General features: G+C 42.0%; 1 protein-coding gene across 2 annotated transcripts in view; it reads left to right on the top strand.

Moving 5' to 3' along the window:
* The window catches only part of gabbr2 (gamma-aminobutyric acid (GABA) B receptor, 2), a 175,835-nt gene that overhangs the window by 148,060 nt on the left and 7,100 nt on the right, over window positions 1-20,675 (top strand). For both annotated transcript variants that reach the window (XM_034599597.1, XM_034599596.1), the window contains 4 exons: window positions 13,571-13,681; window positions 16,878-17,102; window positions 17,300-17,482; window positions 18,177-18,306. In XM_034599597.1, coding sequence (XP_034455488.1) covers window positions 13,571-13,681; window positions 16,878-17,102; window positions 17,300-17,482; window positions 18,177-18,306 — 649 coding nt within the window. The remainder of the gene's footprint in view (window positions 1-13,570; window positions 13,682-16,877; window positions 17,103-17,299; window positions 17,483-18,176; window positions 18,307-20,675) is intronic.

Consider the following 20,675-nt stretch of genomic DNA (forward strand, 5'->3'; position numbering starts at 1 on the left):
CCATCTCAAATCACTCTTACTAAAATTAGTGAGTAAAATGTTCGAATAACTGATTTATGCAGGAAAAAACAACAAGACACAAAAAGGAAGCTTCTTATAAACAAGAGTTGGCGATGTCACTCACTCGGCTGTCCTCACCGCCACCTCTATTTATCATGCATGAATACCTGAATCCCTGAATTTTGCATGAAGCTCTCACTGTGATGTATCTAGACGGCACGAATCAGAAAGATAATGGCATGCGTAACTGTAAGCACTGGTAAACCTTCCCTTCAAAACAGGCCTGAGAAAATTGACTATAAGATGCGATGCACAGTTGTTTTTTTTGTGCATCAGATAAAAGTGATGTCTGTTGATGGAGAGCATTGAAAACATCTTTGAAAGCTACTGATGCATGTACAAGTGTTCCTGTTAAAGTTGGACCACAATGAGCCACTGTTTATCCTTGTCTTGCGCTTTGAACTCCTTTCTAAATAGTCACTTTCCTGGCATCCTTCTTTCCTTTTAACTGGACCGGAGGGAATGTGGCCATCAGCGGAAAAAGATCCAATGGGCTTGTTTTCTGAGCTGTAGAACAGTTCTATTGGAATGGGGAAGGAATGTGTGTATCCATACTTCAGAGGCCACCACTGAGGTGTGTGTGCGTGCATGGTGTATCATCCTTGACAAAGGGAAGAGGGAGCTCCCATCGCTGCTGACTTCACCAATCTCTATCTTGAGGACGGCCTATTTGAAAATGAAACCTCGGAAGTTTTTCTGACAGTTTCATTTTCAGGTGCACTTCAGCAGAATATATATTTATGTGACCTTCGATGTTTTTATGCAATCCATCAGCATCTTTCCTCACAAGTGTGTGTCCTCAGACTGCTCTGGTAAGCCGGGACAGGGTATGTTATTGATATTTTTTGATCTTGTAGTCAGGTCGTCTGTGTTAATTGACCGTTTCCATGCAGGTGGGATCCTCCTCCACAATGAATGGAGGCGCTGCACCATCCCTGGGTGCAACTGGTTGCCGTCCTTGGGGAGGCGGGCAATGACAGTTGAAGTAATTGACTGTTAAGCTCTTATGGATTTACTGCCTGCTGGTGGTGTAGCAGAGGGCTGATCACCCTGTACCACACACACACTGCTTTTTATATGCATTATTCTCTGACACACACATATTGAGCGCACACACACACGCACTGCTTTTTGAGCATTGCGTTAGTTTAGGCAGGACACGAAGTCAAGCTCAGCTCACCGGGCTGCTACAGCAGCTGATCTCAAAGCCAGCCCACATCAGCTGATGGCTCAGCTGACTCTCTTCCACACATTCATTGGCAAAGCTCAGACAAGGTGCCTTATTTAAGCTGCTCCAGTCTGCAACCCAGCTCCACCCTTTTTCATGCTGTGTTGGATTTAGTGTCATTTCTGTTGTCATTGACGCCCGCTCTGTTCCCTTTGGGGGTCGTGCTGACGCTCTCCCTGTCTTAATTTTTCCATGTAGGCAAATGGAAGAACTGAAAGGTGTGCTCTTTCTGTCTTAGGCTTTCGATGTATGGCCATATCCCGCCAAACGTAACTTATGCAGATGCAAATTAAGTTTTCTTTGAGTAAAGTGGTCCCGACTGAATTAGCCAAGTGATCAACACAAGCATTGCAAGGTGTAAATCTGTCCGGCTTACATTAAAGCCTCCCTAACTATGGTTATATTGTACTGTATACAAGGTACATTAAGATATTGTGGAGCTGCGTTTACTGTTACAGGGATGGAATTAGGATGGTGTCTGTGTTGCCGTTTCTCCTCGGGTACCAGTGGCCAACCATAAGGTGTTGTGTTTGTCAGAGCCAAGCTTTAGCTAGGTGGAGAGATGCCCCTGGGAGTGTCTGACTCACCCATGCTTGTGTGGGTATGTGCATGTGTGCGTGTATTTTCCATGCAGAGGGTGTGAGGTGTTGGCAGGGCTGTCATATTAAGCCAATGGCGCTGAACTCATTGTGTCAGCTCCTGCAGGCTGCTATTGATGCTCCTATCATATAACTCTCTCTTCCTTGCCCTCAGTGTGGCACACTGGCCACATTCTTGTCACTACTTGCCCCTGACACATGCATGTGGGCTTGTGGGAGCACTTTTGCAATTGTACCTTTGCAGCTGTGTGCCTGAGTGCATGTTTGTTTGCCTGCCTCCATTTGTGTTTTTACATGAGTGTGTGTGTGTGCTTCATTCCTGATCTCACAGTGCATCATGGAGCTCTTAGAGAGCACTGCTGCATTTCTGCATCATTACGTGTCTCCCGAAGGTTGAGCAAGAGGCCCAGGGCTGCAGGCGATGGATTTGGACCAGAGAATAGGAACAACAGAGAGAAGATAGGAATGGACTAGGCAACAAAACAAAACAGTGTATTAAGGAGCAAGAGATGTAAAGAAGCGACCGAGTGTCGGGCTAACTGAGAGGAAAACCAAGGAAATGGATGAGTAACATGGAGGAACTGTTCAGTTGCAGGTAGACAGAGAAAAAGATGGAAAGTGTGAGAAAGAGAAATGTAAGCTGTGGTGCACTTTAATGTTATAATGTAGTTTATCTAAATTTCATCCCTTATCTTAAAACAACTCCCAGTGAGGTGGAACATTTTTATTAGGTTTAATGTCTGTCCACCTTTATCAAAACAAGTGAGCAGTTAAGGTTGACGAAGGTTTTCCCACTTAACTTGTATCACGATAATATAACTTAATTACAGAAAAAAACATGTGCAGTAATTTGACCTTTTTGAAGTATGGAATATCTTTACAAACAGTTAAGTCCTGTAGCAGAGGTCAGCTAATGGGGGGGGCTGCAGAGGAGAAAGTCGAAATATGCTTTCTGCCCCTATTCCCTTCCATACACTATTTAAGCTTGTGAAGCACTGCAGAAAATATCCATTCTAAGAAGCGGGGTCTTGGCACAACTTAGCTGGAAGATGACAAGGATCACACACGCGTCAAAGTTAAGATTTATTTTAACACAATTTAAGTTGAAAATAAAATTTGCGCTTCATTTTAAAATCTTGTTTAATTTAAAGTACTCACAAAGATATCTTGACAAAAAGAAATGTATTAGACATACATAGGTAAAACATTGTTGATACAAAAGGTTTTCATCTACTTCATGTCAGAGTCGTGTCAACATCCTGAAAGTGGGTGAAGGTGCACTAGAATCAAAACTATGCCATCTGGCAGATTTTCAAAGTAAAATAAAAGTAGGATTTGAGAGTGTATATGATGAAAAAATAAAATGACTGGTTTAAATTGACAATTTACAGGAAGAGCTAAAGAAATGGATGAAACTGAAATGAAGTTGAAACACTGGAAGACTGGAGAGCAGGGGGGGAGGCAGATGATATAATTGTAAATATGACAATAGTATAGAGAGAGAACGAGGGAGATATGTAATAACAAAAAAGAAAGGTTCGGGCTGTAGAAGGCACCGCTTCCATTAAAGAAACACAACTTCATCTGCTTAGAGTAGGATGCGAAATTGCGGCCAGGATAAACATTGCCATCTACTCCCTTGGAAAAATAGACGAGCAGCACTCAGAGGTCTGTCGCACTAACACAGAACAGTACACAGTGGTCGCTTGTGAATAACACAGCCAATTAAGCAGCCACAACACAGGGCTCATGGCAACTCGGGGGCCTCAAAGGACTTAATTACTGATCTCGGTTTGCAGGGACAGACGGAAAGGTAGAGCGAAAAAGACACAGAGATGTATTCCTCAAAAGAGGATAGTGTGGTTTCCCTCTTCTGGAAGTACAGGGATTCCAATTACTGTCCATATGCAAATGGATAATCAAATATCATGATGACAGTGGGTTGCCGGAGAATAATGTTGTTAGGTTGTTTGCTTTTTCTAACTGGGAAATGCCTGTTGGGGATTCCCCACTGACCAATTGTCTCCTTCTAAATATAGAATAAGATAAACGAGCGTATGCGAAGGCTGGAATCGGTCATTTATCGTCTTCACCCTTATTGTGTTTGATCACTCTTGCATTTGATGTTATGAGGTACTGGAGCGGGAAGTATCTGCAAGCAAATTAATTCATTCTGCCAACATATTACACTCACTCATGGCAGCTTTGAGTAGAGTAGGTCTGCTTGTTCAATCAATGTTTAACACGGCAGATAATTTCCGGTAATTTCCTGAGGAAGATATTATATGATATTATAGGATGGTTTTGTATCACACTGTGTAAACAGGCAGGCAGGCAGGGGGGGGGGAATCAACGCAGAACAATGGCAATTATTTCCTGGCCACTTTCTGGCACACGTTTGTTTGACAAAGGATGATGGGAAATGTGGTGAAGCAGGTAAAAATGAGAAATGGTTATTGCTGACATAATGAGGCTGGGCTTTTATCTCGGTGTATTGTGGGTTCATAATTGCGACCGCTGGTTCACATAAAGGGCAGTGATACCAAAAGCTGTTCTGGTATTGAACCGAATCAAAAATAATCACCTGGAGGAGAAAAGTGCGGGATGAAATAAGAATGGGTTGAAGAGGACTGTAGCAAGAGGAGCCATTAAATGAGAGGAGGGAAAAGGTCATCAATGAATGTCATCCGCAGCCCTTCAATCGGGAGCCGGAGCAGAAAGTTTGTGATTAAAATGAGGTATATTCTGTTTATCAGCTCTATTGGCAGAGGGCAAAGAGAGGTGTGAGTTTTAGAATCAAATATGAACTGCTTGCGTGTTATACCTTGCAACACTAAGCGTCCATGTGACCTGAATTGGAGTGTTTGTCCTCCTGCGGATGTGGTTTTGAACAACGGGCCTGTCTGGCCAGAATGAGGCCAGATTTAAGCACCAGAAGCTGCTAAAAGAGAGATAGCTGGAAGGGAAATGAGAGTCAGAAAGATAGAGAAAGAAGAGCAGCGATACCTGAGGGTGAGGGGATATGTGAGAGTAACTTGTCATATCTGATGGCTTATCCTCAGTCCTTGGTTCTTCCCATTTGTCACTGAATCAACCAGGATTTATGAGCTTCTTCAAAGCTACAAATCCTTATTATGGCCCTTCAGATAAAGAATGACACCCGGGTGTTAAAGGGAGTGTGTCTGCATTGACGGGATGGTCTGATTTTCCCTGTTTAGTGGGGAGGGGCATGTGTGTGGAAAATGTAGACTGACTTTGAACCGACTGAATTTTGACATGGAGCCAGGATTTATTTTTCCTCATATGCATTTTTTGATATTCTCACCAATTTCCTATAAATTATGGATCTTGAGGAAAGAAATATACATATTCAGGGGACTGATATCCATGACTGTGTTTTTTGGGGGGGGGATTTAAGTGGACTTTGGCAGACTTTGACCTTGGCAGTGGTATGAATAGTTTTGAATAAATCGAGACTGAAGTGAATCTTACCACAGAAATGTTTATCTTCATAGAAATGCGTATAATACATACATATAATACAAAACTCAGCTGTACAAGTGTAGTGCTAGTAAAACAAATAAAACATCACTAGCAGTCAAATCATTGAAGAGGTGTTTGGTCATTATGATTCCAACAGCTTGATGAAAACCCTGAGCTCTGCTGTATTTCTTCAGACAGATAAAACCCTAGTTGGGCAAAAGAAAGTATCTTGACTGAGACTGTGACAACTGAGCAAAAACCAATTTAGTGAAGTCTGCATGTTAGGCGTTTCTAACAGATGGTGGTTGACACAAGTATGGTCTTGTTCCATTACAAAGCTCTAATGGAGCGTTTCAAACAGAGGGAGAGGAGCTGCAGGATTGTACAGTATGAGGCAAACCATCACAGTATGGAAACCTATTCTACCCCAAATTAAAAGGATGAAACTGCAAATGACCAAAACATGGGCACATTTAGACTAATTGACAGTCTGTGACTTTCATATTCGTACATCCAATGTCATCCATAGCTGTGGAACCCAGAGGAAAAAGTTGCTCTCCACCTTTACTGCAATGTGCCACCCTACCCTCTGAAGAACAGTCCTCCCAGCAGTATCATGCTGTATCTCTGTGCTGTCAGTCCTCCTCCTTACAAATAAACCGCATCCCCTGCACTGTACAAACTATCATAACGATGGAGCCACCTCCCCCACAGCTTCTGTAGCAATGACATAAGGCTGTTACAGTTACACCTAACATACGGCCCTAAGCTACAGGCAGTGTGCAGATGGGTACTATGATGAAAGCGAGTCTTATAACAGGGAGTTATGTTAAAGAATAGGAGCCATAGAAGCAGTTGCCGGGCTTTACCACAGTATTTGCATATTCTAATGAGCCCAATGTTCAGGGTTAGCTGCTTACACTAATGACGCGTTTAGTTCTTAATAAATCAGTTAAGGCAGCTCCCTGCTGGAGCCTGGGAAGTGTGTGTGTGTGTGTGTGTGTGTGTGTGTGTGTGTGTGTGTGTGTGTGTGTGTGTGTGTGTGTGTGTGTGTGTGTGTGTGTGTGTGTGTGTGTGTGTGTGTGTGTGTGTGTGTGTGTGTGTATCTCACTAACTGCATATTACATTAGAATGCAGCTTTGTGTAGTTGTGTGTGTGCAGTTATGCTGTAATTTTGTGAGAATGTGTAAATGAGTGAATAAGTTTGTGAGCACTTGTCTGTTTCTTAGTGCTTGCTCAAATGTCTTTATGTCTTCTGTGTGTGTGTGTGTGCGTGCGTGTCCACTACTTTGAAGTTTCTTTTGAAGTAATGTTACAAGCACCTCGCCGGAAAAAAAGATTTTGTATTTCTCCGTCATGGGCTCCTTTCAATTTAAAAACTTGACCTGCCAACATTTCCTGTGTCTTGTACAGTTTCTTCACATTTCTCCATATTTTTACTGATTGCACTTGAATTGCATCTGTCACTCAATCTACATGTAACAGCACTGGAAATAACGACGAAGGTGATCAAAAACACACACAAACTACTCGTGTTTTGTCTTCTCATCCTTATGCCAAACATGCACAGTTTGTTTCCAGTCCTCGCGTACTGGTAGTTCTCCCAGATATGTGAACAACATGGAATCTGTTCTTTGTCGAAACATTATTGTTTCCGTTTCTTGCAGAGAAGAGAGTAATTTTATCATGCCACTGACAATTTGACCCACTGGTGTTTAGAAGGTCTTTGGGCCATGGTTCTATCATAAGGATTAGTTCTCAAATGGGATTACAGGCTTGTATGAAAAAATGAATAAAAGAGAGGGGGGGGGGATGCTCAAACAGGCAAGAGAGAAGAAGTATTTAAATGCAGACAGACACATTCGAGTAAAGAGATCATTTTATCATCATTAGGGAGGAAGGGGAGAGGAGGGGGAGGAATCTGTCTAAAGAGGGATGGAAACTGTATGGTGATGAGTGAATTCTGTTGTTTATTAAAGATTAAAAATGGAAAGATTTAGAAGAGCTTCTATGTGCGGACGAAAGAACAGAAACAATGTTTTTCATTAGGTTTTATTTTCATGATCTTATCTCAGTGTTTTCTCTTTTCTTTCCGGCTCTGCCTCGTCCTCTCACTCTTAAGTGAGCCAGAATAATATCTGTGAAGATGCACTGGAGTGGAATATCCTGGTCACCCATCCGGTGTGACGAGGACACTACAGTAAAACACACACAGGCGCCCGCGTACACACAAATACACACACACATGTACTGTTATATGGGATGGCGGGAGGGAGACCCACATGGCTTGGAGTGCCAGCGGCATCTTGTTGCCCTGCCACCATGGCCCTTCTGCATGTAGGTCAACCTCGGCCGGGGGCACACCATTCAACCCCCCCCCACAAACACACACCCTCCTCCCTCAACTCCCCCTCTCACACCCCTCCCTCACTTCCTCCAACTACTGGATTATTTTCTTCCTCATTTATTTTCTCTACAGCACATCCAGTCATTAAGAATAAGAATAGCAAATAATCTGGTTGGCATTACCTGAAAATAGGACAAACACAAAGAGTTTATAGGAAGCACACGAAAAAGCACAGCAATTATTCCAGACAACCAAAGCAAGAACTAAAAGAGTTAGCTAGATTGTGATCAAGGGTTTGTTTATGTCAGGATGAGACATTCGATCTTTATCTTTAGAATTAGATTTAAGGTTGATGTCTGGGTCATGGATATGAACTCCTCACCTTCCCCTGTCCAAACAGCTGAACGAATCACCCTCCATGCATTTCTCCTATGTGCTTGTCTAAAGGCCATTACTGCTGTTTTAGAATTTGATAGAAGGCCTGTGGAAACGGTGCTCGCTGCTTTTCAGATGGTTTCCTACAAGTCGCGGTGGCACCAGGATGTTTTTCATCCCTCCCATCTCTTTGCCCTATTATCCTGCCACTCCCCTAATCTCCTATCATGGCTTTTCAACACCTTATTCATTCCGTAAATTCCTCCATATTTATAACTCTGCAAGCTACAGTCGCATCTCCTGGTGTCCCCAATTTGTGGCGTTATGAAACTTTTGGGTCTCTTCCAAAAGCACTTCCAACTAGGAAGATTTTACATAGTGTTATTTTTTGTCAGAACTTTAATTTAGTTTGTTTGAATGACAGTAATTGCTTTAAAACGGCAGAGAAAGGCGGCAAGTGGCACACGAAAAAACCCTAAAAATGTCTTCATTTGCACATATGAAAACAGTTGGTGCTACAGAGGAAAATGTGTTTGTGTTTGCGACATCTCCATTAGACAACACTGTATCAGTGTGCATCTCCCTGTCTCCGTGCCCAGGCGAACAGTTGGCAGCGCTGCCCTGTGCATCAACCAAACACGACGACACCCGCTGACATTTAGCAGATTTCCAATCACTAATCAGAAAATCCAAATTTGTTACGTTTTAGGAAATACACAACATATGATGTTGCTTTCTGTTCTGAGAGAGATTTTAAAATGGCCTCAGCATACATAAATGTAAATCATTTAATCCCTGGAGTCACAACACAGTAATTGTATGCAGTGTTTTTATGATAAAACTTTGACAATCTTCCCAGAGGACAAACACAAATCTATTCTAGACTTTTTTTTTCTGTCGTTCCCATTTTCTCGCCCCCTGGAATTTCCTCTACGACTTTTCCTCTGTCATTTGTGATGCTTTTTTGAAATAAATTTCTGCCATAATCCCAAAGCTCCACCCACAATTTCTCTGTTTCACCATCGTCGAATATCCTGTGTTGTAATTGCAAGTGTGTGATGAAGTGTTTCTGTCAGAGTCTGCCTGATAGCTTTTCTCTGTACGCACGCACACACACGCGCGCGCACACACACACACACACACACACACACACACACACACACACACACACACACACACACACACACACACAGACAAAGGTCAGCCACCTTTCATATGTTTGCTCAAAGAATGTGCACGCATTGTCACCCACAGGGACATATTCTCACACACACGTACACACTCTTCTATCTTAGTGAGGACTCAAATTGACCAAATACATTCCCACGCCTCTTACCCTGACCTCAATCATCGAAACTAAATGCCTAACCCTCATATATGAACTAACATGTATGCATATTCTCTTTTTTGATACCACATCCTGACCCCCTGCCTCGTCCACTTACCCTAACCTTAACTTCTGTCCCTTAATCCTTACCCTAAATCTAATTCTAACCCTAGCACTAAAACCAAAAAAGTGAGAACCGACCAAAATGTCCTCACTCTGTAAAGTCTATGCTCAAAATGGTCCTCACAAAGACATACGAAAAATTACACACACACACACCTCTGTGTGAAGTAGCTGCAGGTGACAATGAGTGAGCTCTCCATTTCCTCCCTCACTTGTAGGTTTATCTCGACCAGTCCAGAGGCCATCGTGTAGTCAGAGCAAGATCCATATCCAGAAACAAGCCCCGGTAGCTGTGGTTGTGGAGTCAAGGGAAAACAGGCATCTGTAGCACAAATCTTACTGCAATAATTGTCCAAAAGAAAAACATCATACATCTTAAGTTTTTTGAAAGTGTTTCCCTCCAGGCACCCCATGGTTTCTGATTAATTTAGAACAGTATAAAATATCAACTTGTAGAGGCTGGTAGCCATGTTATCCATCACAGCAAACACATCCATGGCTGTAGTTTTAGTTTTGTGTACAGGTTTGTACATTGTTGAATGGTAATACTTAGTAACTGCACCCTGTTCATGATCTTTGTTACTTCCTCAAAGAATCAACCCCAGTCGACTAAATAATCAAACATGGACGTTATTGACAGGAAAATACAGATTGTTATTCGGTTTTTCAGGAGCCAGCTCTCCAGTCACTTTTTATAAATCCTGTATCGTGAAGGGACTAAAATGAGCGCAGTGAAAGAGGAAAAACAATAATCTTTATTCTGTTCCTACCTTTGTGAACCAAAGAGTGTGTTTCTCTCAACATCCATATTGATCACACAGCAGCTCTGTTTAAAAAAACACATCTGATAGTCAGATATCTGGAGTTTATTGTCCGCTCGTTGCTCATCTTTACCTTTACCTCTCCATCGCTCTTTGTGATGTATTATATTGTAAATATGATCTCACTGTCCCTACTGCTCTCTCCTTATTTCTCCTTTTTAGAATTTATTCCTTCAAGTTATTCTTCTCATGTCTCTTCGAGGAAACTGTATCGACAGCATCTATTTCTCTTACCTCACCGTGTCGTCATTACTACCTCCCTTCCATCTATCCCACTATCCCTTCATTGCTTTATTCATTTCAGCTTCCTTCTTCAAATCCACACTTCTTGCTCCTATCTTCTCTCCATCCCACCCTCCATTTCTTTCTCCCTCTTCCCTCCATCACTCCCTTTATCGCCTCATCTAGCGCCATCTCTCCATAGACAATCTGCCAGTGTGCTGTGCCCGCTCCAGCTCTCCCAGAGTGATCCCGTTAGAGGGCTAATGCTGTGAAAAATGACAGTGAACCGGCACTTTTACTGCCATCACCGCCGCTTTGGGGCTGCCTGCCGCCTACAGCCCTGTTGCCTGGCAACTCCCCAGACAGCTCCCCTTTCCATAATGCGAGAACTCATGTCTGCTATGTTGTGATAGAGCTCAGCGCCTAATAAGCATTATATCTCATTTTGTCTTATCATTTTGTTGTTAGTGACATAAGTTTGCTTGGAGCTTGAATGCAAAGAGCGCTCAAGCAGAATGTGTCTCTCGTACTGAATGAACCAAATGATTTGCAAGAAGTGGAACTTCTTACAGCGTGGTTGTTTCAATAAGAGGTTGATCAAGCAGAAATTGTAAATGTACCAAAATGATGACGATGCAGATGACTCAGTGAGTTTATACAGGAGAGAAGAGCTGATGAGCCGGGCCCATTATGGATTTGTTGGATGCAAACTAACAAACCAACCATCCAAAAAACGGACAGGGCTGAACACATTGCCTCCTTGGTGTAGGTAAAAATAGAAATCTACTTTTTGGAATATAGAGCTAGATTCTTAATGATACCATGAGAAGAAAGTTGATAGTTTTCTCACAGGCTCCACGAGTGATGGATCGAAGCTGACACTCATCCCCTTCTCTCACAATTGAATCCCCCATTAAATGTCCTCATCAATTTCATTTCAATTCATACTGTAGAGAGACAGAGACTTTGACTGATCTGACACGAGGAGAAGAATCTCCTCAACAACCTCAAATTGATTCACATTCTGCACACATTTCTCTATACAAAAGAGAATATAACAAAACGCAAAGAAACAGTGTTCGTTTAATTTCTCTCTGAACATCTATTTATTCTTGTGTGATGGTGTTCAATTCAGACTTCTTGAAAGTGCTACAGAAATATTACTAGGTCTGTTTTAAACGAGCTACTGGAGTCCAACGTGACCAGTAGTTTGCAAAGTGATTGTCGTCATTGACACAAAAATAAAATAAAACTATCACTTGAGCAGAGAGGATTTCCTGTCACCGGCTACTGCTCAGAGAATTTGTGAAAAGGGCATCTCTTATATAACTCCTGATCGTCTCCTCCTCAGTCCCAACACATTACTTAGATTTAAAAAATTGTTTTCAAAGATATTTCTCATGAGGAAATTACCTTTAGGTATATGAGAAAATGTCCTGCTTGAGTCTTTTCTTTTCCTCTACTGTGTTGGCTAATTATGGTTCTCTGTTAAAAAAATGAATAAATAAAAAATAGCCCATCTGTGCGTCATCTCCTGCCCCACTTTTCTGTCTTTCCACCAACGTCACGGCTTTTAAGGCAGAAACTCACTTCTACCAGCTCGTCACTGAAACTTAACAAGGATCTTATACTCTAGTCCGGAAATACTCACCGATCTGAGTGACACGAGCCACGTGGTTGCAAAGGGAACTCTTACAGGAGCTTACAAGAGTGCTTTAACGTCAGTGTGTAAACTCTCTGCCACTGGAGCAATCCTAGCTGCTCAACGTGGGACTGTTTTGAGACATCATCGGAGGTTCTGTAGATTTTCGGACTCTACATCTGAGTTGTTCGAGAGGGGAGGGGGTGTTTCCGTCTGCTACATTGTTGCTGTGTCTTTTTCCAAACCCTGTATGATGTATAACTACATATGTAATCCTTTGCAGAATTGAATGTTGAAAGATGACGAGTGCGAGCAGGATTTGGAACTCTGTGTGAAAGAAAACGGTCCTATATGTATTCATATACACACACTGCAATTCAAGCATATCCAGAAATCATAGAGTGCAGGTCCATTTGTGCTCCGCTCCGTTAGGTGAATCACTGTAGCTCTCAAAGCACCAATTTCCCATTTTAAATGATCATCCTATAGAGAGCCACTAATGTGAAGCTATCAAGGTCGTAGTGAAAAGCATGAACAGTTGCAATCTCCATTAAAGCGAGTTGAATGGAGAAAATGACACGTGGAAGAGACATTTTACTGCAGCACTGTATGTAACTTGGTTTGTACAGTATTTATATATCATCAAAACAAACCCCTTACTGTAGACGCAGTTGCACACCATCTGCTGCTCATTAGTCTGAAAAGACACACACATACACACCCAGGGAGCACGATGGCTAAGCGTCCAACCTCCAGCGGCGATGAAAGACGAGAAATAAAAAAGGAAAGCAAAAGAAACGGAGCGACATCAGGGAGGATGGAGAGAAATGACGGAGACCGAGTGAGACAGAAAAAAGAAAAGGGCAGGGGGGGGGGGGGTGTAAATCACATTAATACATAAGCTTCATTAGTTGGGCCCATTAGCGTCCTAAGCACGGATTAATTTAACTTCAGTCGACGAGCCCAGTGGCCATGATGGGATGCAGTGTGATTACACACCTGGATGTTTGATCACTGACACCCTTCATTCTGACTGGCAGGTGGACGGCCACGTGCTGCTTTTGTTCCTGAATGCGAAATTAGAACACCTGCACGGAGAAAACTAACATGGGAACAGTTCATAGGCCTTCTTATCATTTCCTCCTTTTTGAGCTCATTTACTGGTTTCCTCTGTTGGTTTCATCTTTCCTCGGGGAAATGCGGCTTATTCCGTTGCAACCGTACATTTGGTGCCTTCATCAGAGTATTTGTTCATCTGTCTAAATTGTGCGAGTTTTATTTTATTTTTTTTAAAGGTGCCTCACTCACTTCTCTTCCTGTCTGTGTGTTTGTTTTTCCACCAGCCGGATCCCGAAGGTCGAGACATCTCCATCCGTCCCTTCTTGGAGCACTGTGAGAACACCCACATGACCATTTGGCTGGGCATCGTCTATGCCTACAAGGGACTGCTAATGGTGAGAGGAGAGAACACAAAATCTCTTGGTGTACTCACATCTACACTGTTGTATTAATGCACTGTACAAATGTGCAGTATCATAAATGTGCGTGATATTTATCGCTAATTTAGATAAGCTTCCTTGTAGTAACACCTCCCAATAGATGGGTATGAACATATGGATATATAATAACGACACTAACAGTCTTCATCATAACACGGCTGTGCAGAGACATTTGAGGTGGCCATCTTTTCCCTCTGTACAGTCTTTCTGGATACAACCCCCAGAAGTCGTTAACGTCAGAAATTTTCTAATTAAATCACTCAGAGACTGTTTCTAAAAATGGACTCCTTTTTTGCAAAGTGTAGCCAATGCTGAAGTGCCTGAAACCTGTATTCTCTCAAATGACCACCAGAGGGCGACTTCAAAGGTTGTAAAAATAAGTCAGTTTCTACTGAAGTCAATGAGAAAATACTACAACTACCACTACTAGATCATACTTCCCACTTGATTTAGAACGTCAGTAAACATTGTCATACCGAGTAAATGGTCTAAATCGCTTGTTTCAAGTCTTCTTCAACACAGCATGATGTTCGTTTTGTAACTAATGGTCCCATTTAGAGTAAAATAGACAATAAAGCATGGCATGCATTGGGTCATGGGTACTGTGTGATTGACAGCTAGTACCATCCAATGTAGGTGGGCGTGCAGTGTCCTCGAGTTCTCAGTCAGGCTCAACCCCCCTCCAAATATGGGATGTGTATATATATATATATATATATATAAAAAAACAAGATGGCGCTTTTAAACAGCAGTTCCAAAACTAATGAGTGACGTCACAATGGGTTGCCCTTTTAGTTTTATATGGGGCCATAACAAGGCCACTGACGAATCCACTTAAAGTTAGTCTGACATTTTGGGAACTGTGTTTTTACAGAGAGTGAGATGAGAAGATGGATTAAACTCTCGTGTCAAGTTAGGTCAAGTTTACTTTTACAGCCCAAAACCACAAATCAATCTGCACCATCTCTTTAGTTTGACCTTCACTCGGCTGAGGAAAATACTGCACAAGGAGGGATCCCTCCACCATTATGGACAGGAAGTAGAGAAAAACAACAGATACATTAAAGCACAGTGCGGAGAATCAGAATGACTATATTAAGTCAAGAGGCTCTCTCTACCATGAAGATCTGGAAAGAGGAGAGATGACTCTTATACAGAAGAGAAGTGGTGAAGAAAATGTTTAATCTTTCTTCTGCAAATTGTATGCATATAGACACTGTTATAAAAGTGTTCTATCCATCATTATGGACATTTATTGAATTATTAGTCTTGATAATTCAGGGCTGCTGATTTACGGTCGTGTTCACTGATTTCATTTGAATATATTGCTCATTATTTTCCGAGCTCATCAGTCGCGTACAGTTGGTCCTGCAGGCAGATGCTGAATATTTACTTATGTGCTTATTATTATCATTAATATTTATATTCCAAGAATCCAGTTCACCAGGGCATTTAGGGACTGAGAGGATAAATGGGGGAGAGGGGGCCCAAGCCCTGCAAGCTTGTCCCTGTCACAGTGTGTGAGACACAGGGTTGTAATCAAACTGTAACTACCTTAGGAATTTTCCATTCCCCCCCCACCATGGTGTGTTTTAAAGCCTCTGTGGTGCAGGAGCGACTGTAAATTATGCAAACCTCACTACATTTATTTTGAGGCAAAGGAGAAGAAGCAGGACAAAGCATGAAAATATCATAAGCAGATTGAGAGAATACAGAGGATGGTGAGTAAAACAAATTGTTAAAGACGGCAAGAAAGAAGAAGTAAATTGTTGGATAACAAGTCCAAGGGCTCTGAAGTAAAATAGTAAAAACAGGAACAAAGAAGAGCAGCGGGTAGAAAATGTTTGTATGAAGTAATCGACAGGAGCCCAAATCTGTATGAGGCACAGAGAGAGGGACAGCACAGCAAAAAGAGGCTTTAAAGCTTCAAACTCACACAGACACTCTCACGTATGAATACATGCACACACACACACACACACACACACACACACACACACCTACCTCACATTGGCATGCACCCGCTCACACACCTGCACTAATCCTTGATGACTGCTCTTTTAATTCTGCTGCTCGTCATTCCACTAACTCTCATTTAGACTTTAGAACAAGCAGGCGTGCCACCTTACACAGCACACCGTGAATTATTCAGCAGGCTGAGCAGGCGGCTGCTGCAACTCTAATGATCCGCTGAACAATTAATTCACTCTCGCTAAATAAACATCCCACAAGCACGAAACCTGAGGCCGCTTTAAACTGCTCTCTTTAGATTGTTTTACCTTTTAGGCTTCATCATATCACAAAGTGGATTTTTGTTTGATGTGATGTGTTTCTCAAAACATGGTGAACCCTACAACTTCTTTAGTATTTATGAGGAACAACGAAGAGTGCTACATAATAAAGCAAAGTATTAGGGTCATATGAAGAATAAAACATTCTGAGATTTCGAGAAGAATGTCGCTATTCAATGAGAAACAAAGTAATAATATTACCAGAATAAAGAAAAAATAACAGCAAGGAGAACCTGTGCTCTCGGAAGTTTCACTAAACATTTCCTCCTGCTGCTGAGTGGTGCTGATGAACCAAAATATTAAGTATTTTGCTGTTTGTGAAAGCTAAAGTATAACTTGACAAAATGCACCACATTCCTCAATTTTAATGTAGACAACAAACTGATCCTCTGATATTCCCCATCTAATATGACACATAGCCTAAAATTCTACTAATATTATGACTTTATTATCATTATATTATGACTTAATACTCATGATATTTGAACTTTAGTCTCATAAATGTACATCTTTTTCTCATAAAAATTGTATTCTTGTGATATTATGATTTTATTCTTGTGATACAACAAATGTACTCTCATAATATTACAACTTTATTCTTGTAAATATATTACTTTTTTTTCTAGTAATATTGTGACTTCATTCTCAGAATCTCACATACTTTCTACTACTTTACTTATTTATGTGTTCTACCACCATTTAATCTACCACCAGCAGAATGAAAGACTGCATAGTTTATTGAGTAGTGAGATTAACCAGTCCTGCTGATTGTTAACCCAGAGAAAACTGGTTCAGAGTCAAAGTTTTGATCTTTTCTCAAAATTCTTAGCAAACTCCTTCATCTCCTTTTCCCCTGACAGTTGTTTGGCTGTTTCCTGGCATGGGAGACCAGGAACGTGAGCATCCCCGCCCTCAATGACAGCAAATACATCGGGATGAGCGTGTACAATGTGGGCATCATGTGCATCATCGGCGCCGCTGTGTCCTTCCTGACCCGAGACCAGCCCAACGTCCAGTTCTGCATCGTAGCGCTGGTGATCATCTTCTGCAGCACGATCACGCTCTGTCTGGTGTTTGTTCCCAAGGTCAGTTTCTGTGTGACAGAGGACAGTGTGTTTGTGTATGTGAGAGTAAAACAGTTTTTAATTATTGCCACATTCACACACCTCACTTCACTAAGCCCTGGATCCTAAAAATTGCAGCGTAAACACTTATGTGTAGCTTTTTTTAGTCATTTTATCCCAGTGTGCAGCTGTGACTAATACTCATAAATCCCTTCCAGTTTATCACCATGAGAACCAACCCAGATGCAGCCACCCAGAACCGGAGGTTAAAGTTCACCCAGAACCAGAAGAAGGAAGATTCCAAGACCTCCACCTCGGTCACCAGCGTCAACCAGGCGAATACTTCTCGACTGGACGGGCTTCAAACTGATAACCACCGCCTGCGCATGAAGATAACAGAGGTCAGAGCCTGAGAGCACCAACACGTTGAACCTTTTACATTTTAAAAGATAGGGCAGCAGTTATATTTAGTTATATTTCAGTATTTGAGCACAGTTTCAACAAGAGAAAGAAGGGAGAGCAAATCGTTTCACTTCACTGAATTTAAGAAAGTTATAAACCCTGAGTCATCTATGGCCAGTTCATTTCCAGATAGCAGATATTCTCCATATTGTTAGTAAATTATATGTTTAAAATCTTAGTTGTTAAAAGCATCACTTTGAGACTCTAGATCATTGGAATCTTTTCTATAGGAATATATGTTCTCTCTAATTCATTTCTTTGAAATCTTCACTCGTTCTGACATTGAGTGACATTTGAAAAAAATCCCCTGGTAGTCAGATCGGCTTTCTATCAGATCTCTGTGATGAATTACTGCTGTTGTCCTTTTTTCATGACGGTGACAAATGAGGAGCTTTTTTCAGCCAAGTAAAGTTATTGTATATTTGGCACAGAGCAGCCTTTCACTTTGTTCACTGCATTTAGAAATGTTGAGAAGTGGCTGCAGCAGTTTGAACATATAGTAGATCATACTGAGACAGCACTGGGTCTCATTTCTCTGATAACACTGTAGTATTTTTAAGGTTAGGTTATCACTGGACTATCAAAATCACATCAAATTAAAATCATAATTTCTCTGTTTTTCTTTTTAAAAAGTTGGACAAGGAGTTGGAGGAAGTGACCATGCAGCTGCAGGACACCCCAGAGAAAACTCCTTACATCAAACAGAACCATTACCCCGACGCAAACAACATCCTCAGCATACGCAACTTCACAGATGGTAAAGGTAAGAAACTGACTGCACGTGTCCAGGTACAGTGTCCTTGATCCAGAAACTTAAACACTATCCATCACAGTCCTGATAGGCTACATGTTAGTGACCCTTTAGCCGTTTTCAGACATGACCTGCGGGTAAGACACAGATGCGTTCACAACAGCAACGAATCCTCCGCATTATTCAGGCGAGAGGTGGAGCAGCCGGGTGCAGCAGGCAGAGGCAGGAAGTGACGTAATAACTCCGCTGCGTAGATCAAGTGATCATGTCAACAGCACCCCGACACCGTCATCAGCTCTTATCACCACAAACTCTCTTGACATCTTTGTCGGTACCTTCAACGTTTACCGGAAGATATTTGTTCTCTTTTAGTTTTTTTTAGTTTTTGCGTCTCTGTCTCATGTTAGAATCGTCATCAACCCCCCACTCGTTCGCAGTGAATCCAGCAGGGATCCTCTGCTGTGTTCTCACATTGAATTCTCCTGAATTTCTACGGACTTTATACTAGGAGGTCAGGCGGAGAAAGACCGCAGAAACTGCAGAACCTCTCATTCAGACATTTGCATTCACACATACACCTCCTCCAGAGAAAATAGAGAGGATCTGCGGAGTTCAGAGCTGACGGCATCTTCAGAAACTTTTACTTCAGTAAGTTTGTTACCTGAAAAATAACCAGATCTCTGACAGTAAAGGAGCAACTTCAGATGCAAGAAGAATCCATTTATTTTAAAAAGTGAACATTCTGGTCACATTGTCTGCACAGATGAGGCCTTTTCCTCTTTTCAAGTCAGTGTGTGGGCAGTTTTTCTAAGAGATAGGTCTGCTGATTTCTGTCTATGTGCACCTGGATTAGAAAACACAAACCATTTCAAAATTGTTTGGCCTACTTGGAAAATGCTGAAAACAGCCTGACTCACAGTGAATGATCAGGAGGAACAATGGTGATGTAAGATGGGTTTGAAGTTACAAACACATGATGATGAATTGTCAGTACTTTCCATCACAGTCAATATAATAAACATACTCTGCATGTGAATATAGAATCTGTAGGTGAGGGACAAGATTTTGGGGCCAGAAGACTTCTGGTTTCCGTTTCTAGTTCGCCCAATCACGTTTGAGTTGGCTTTGATTGCCCGGAGTCTGTGTGGAGAGCAAAGAGTCGGATCTCATTGACCCAAATGCTTCGGCTATCTGCTTTTTAATTTATCAGCATTCATATGCAGTTAGCTGTTGATAGAGATTAGCCAAAATGTTGTCGGGACCTGAAACACCTACAAAAAGTATTGCTGTTTGTGTCTTGTGTGGAGAAACGTATAGAACTGGTTTGATAAATGAAACTAGTCAGACTGTGAACAGTGAGCAGCGAATGGAAGGAGTCTTGGCCTGGATATTCACTGTCTACACTGGAAGCCCCAAATAATTGTCCGTTGCCCTCAGAGGCTAATTTGTCATCAGAAGATGGCCGATGGGCTCCGAGATTGCAGTCAATACAACCCATGTAAAATCCAAGACCGTGAATCATCCCTTCCTTGGTTTGTGCTGCTCAGTGCTGCTGCTGGTGGCTGTAAACTAAACTGCAGGAGTCTAGAAACACCAAGATCAGTTCTTCAGTACATAATTCAGTATAATTGCACGACAGTATGATTATAAAGTAATGTGATTCACTTCACTTTTCACAAAGTATGAACTATGGTTGCATATTCAGGGGCTTTATAAAGGATTTCAATGCTTTGTTCAGAGCAGCAGCTTGAAGGAAAATCCTGACGTTGATTCAGTGGCTGGAGCTCCTGTCAGCTGCTGGTGAAGAAGGGACACGGCAGCTAAAGTCAAGTCTCTCTTAGAATGAGTCATTAGATTATAGCTACAGTACCTGAATACTCCAGTGCCGCTCAGCAAGTCCTAAACATACTGTCTTCAACTCACTTACCTTTCATTATCGAGCCAAGAGTGTGTCCACGCTTGAATTTGCACCTAATTATTTTGTGTGGGATGTTGTTTGCTGCTGCTGAACAATGTGTTTGAGAAAATAGGGGTTTTTTTTAAAGGAAGGGAGCAGCTGAGGTGAACCATGATTGGTGGCGACAAGCATATGGCAACACAAGGAGTAAACTATCAGCTGCTGGAATATAAAGATATCTGCTTTCCTCCTGTGTCAGTTCTCCCAACTCCTGTCTGATCCATGCTGTTGGAATAGACACAGCTGTAACTTGTATTATGAAGCCGGGTTTCCTCAAATTGAATCAGTGAATCGTTACAGCCCTGCAGCGGCATCGCGTTGCATCAGGCACCATTTTAACAGACACAGGGCGGCGGCGATGTACAGCAGCCAGATCCAGCACGTCTGATGCACACGCCAGCACAAAGCTGCTCTCGGGGGTGTC

This window comes from Hippoglossus hippoglossus, chromosome 11 (assembly GCF_009819705.1).
Source record: "Hippoglossus hippoglossus isolate fHipHip1 chromosome 11, fHipHip1.pri, whole genome shotgun sequence".
Lineage (NCBI taxonomy): Eukaryota > Metazoa > Chordata > Actinopteri > Pleuronectiformes > Pleuronectidae > Hippoglossus > Hippoglossus hippoglossus.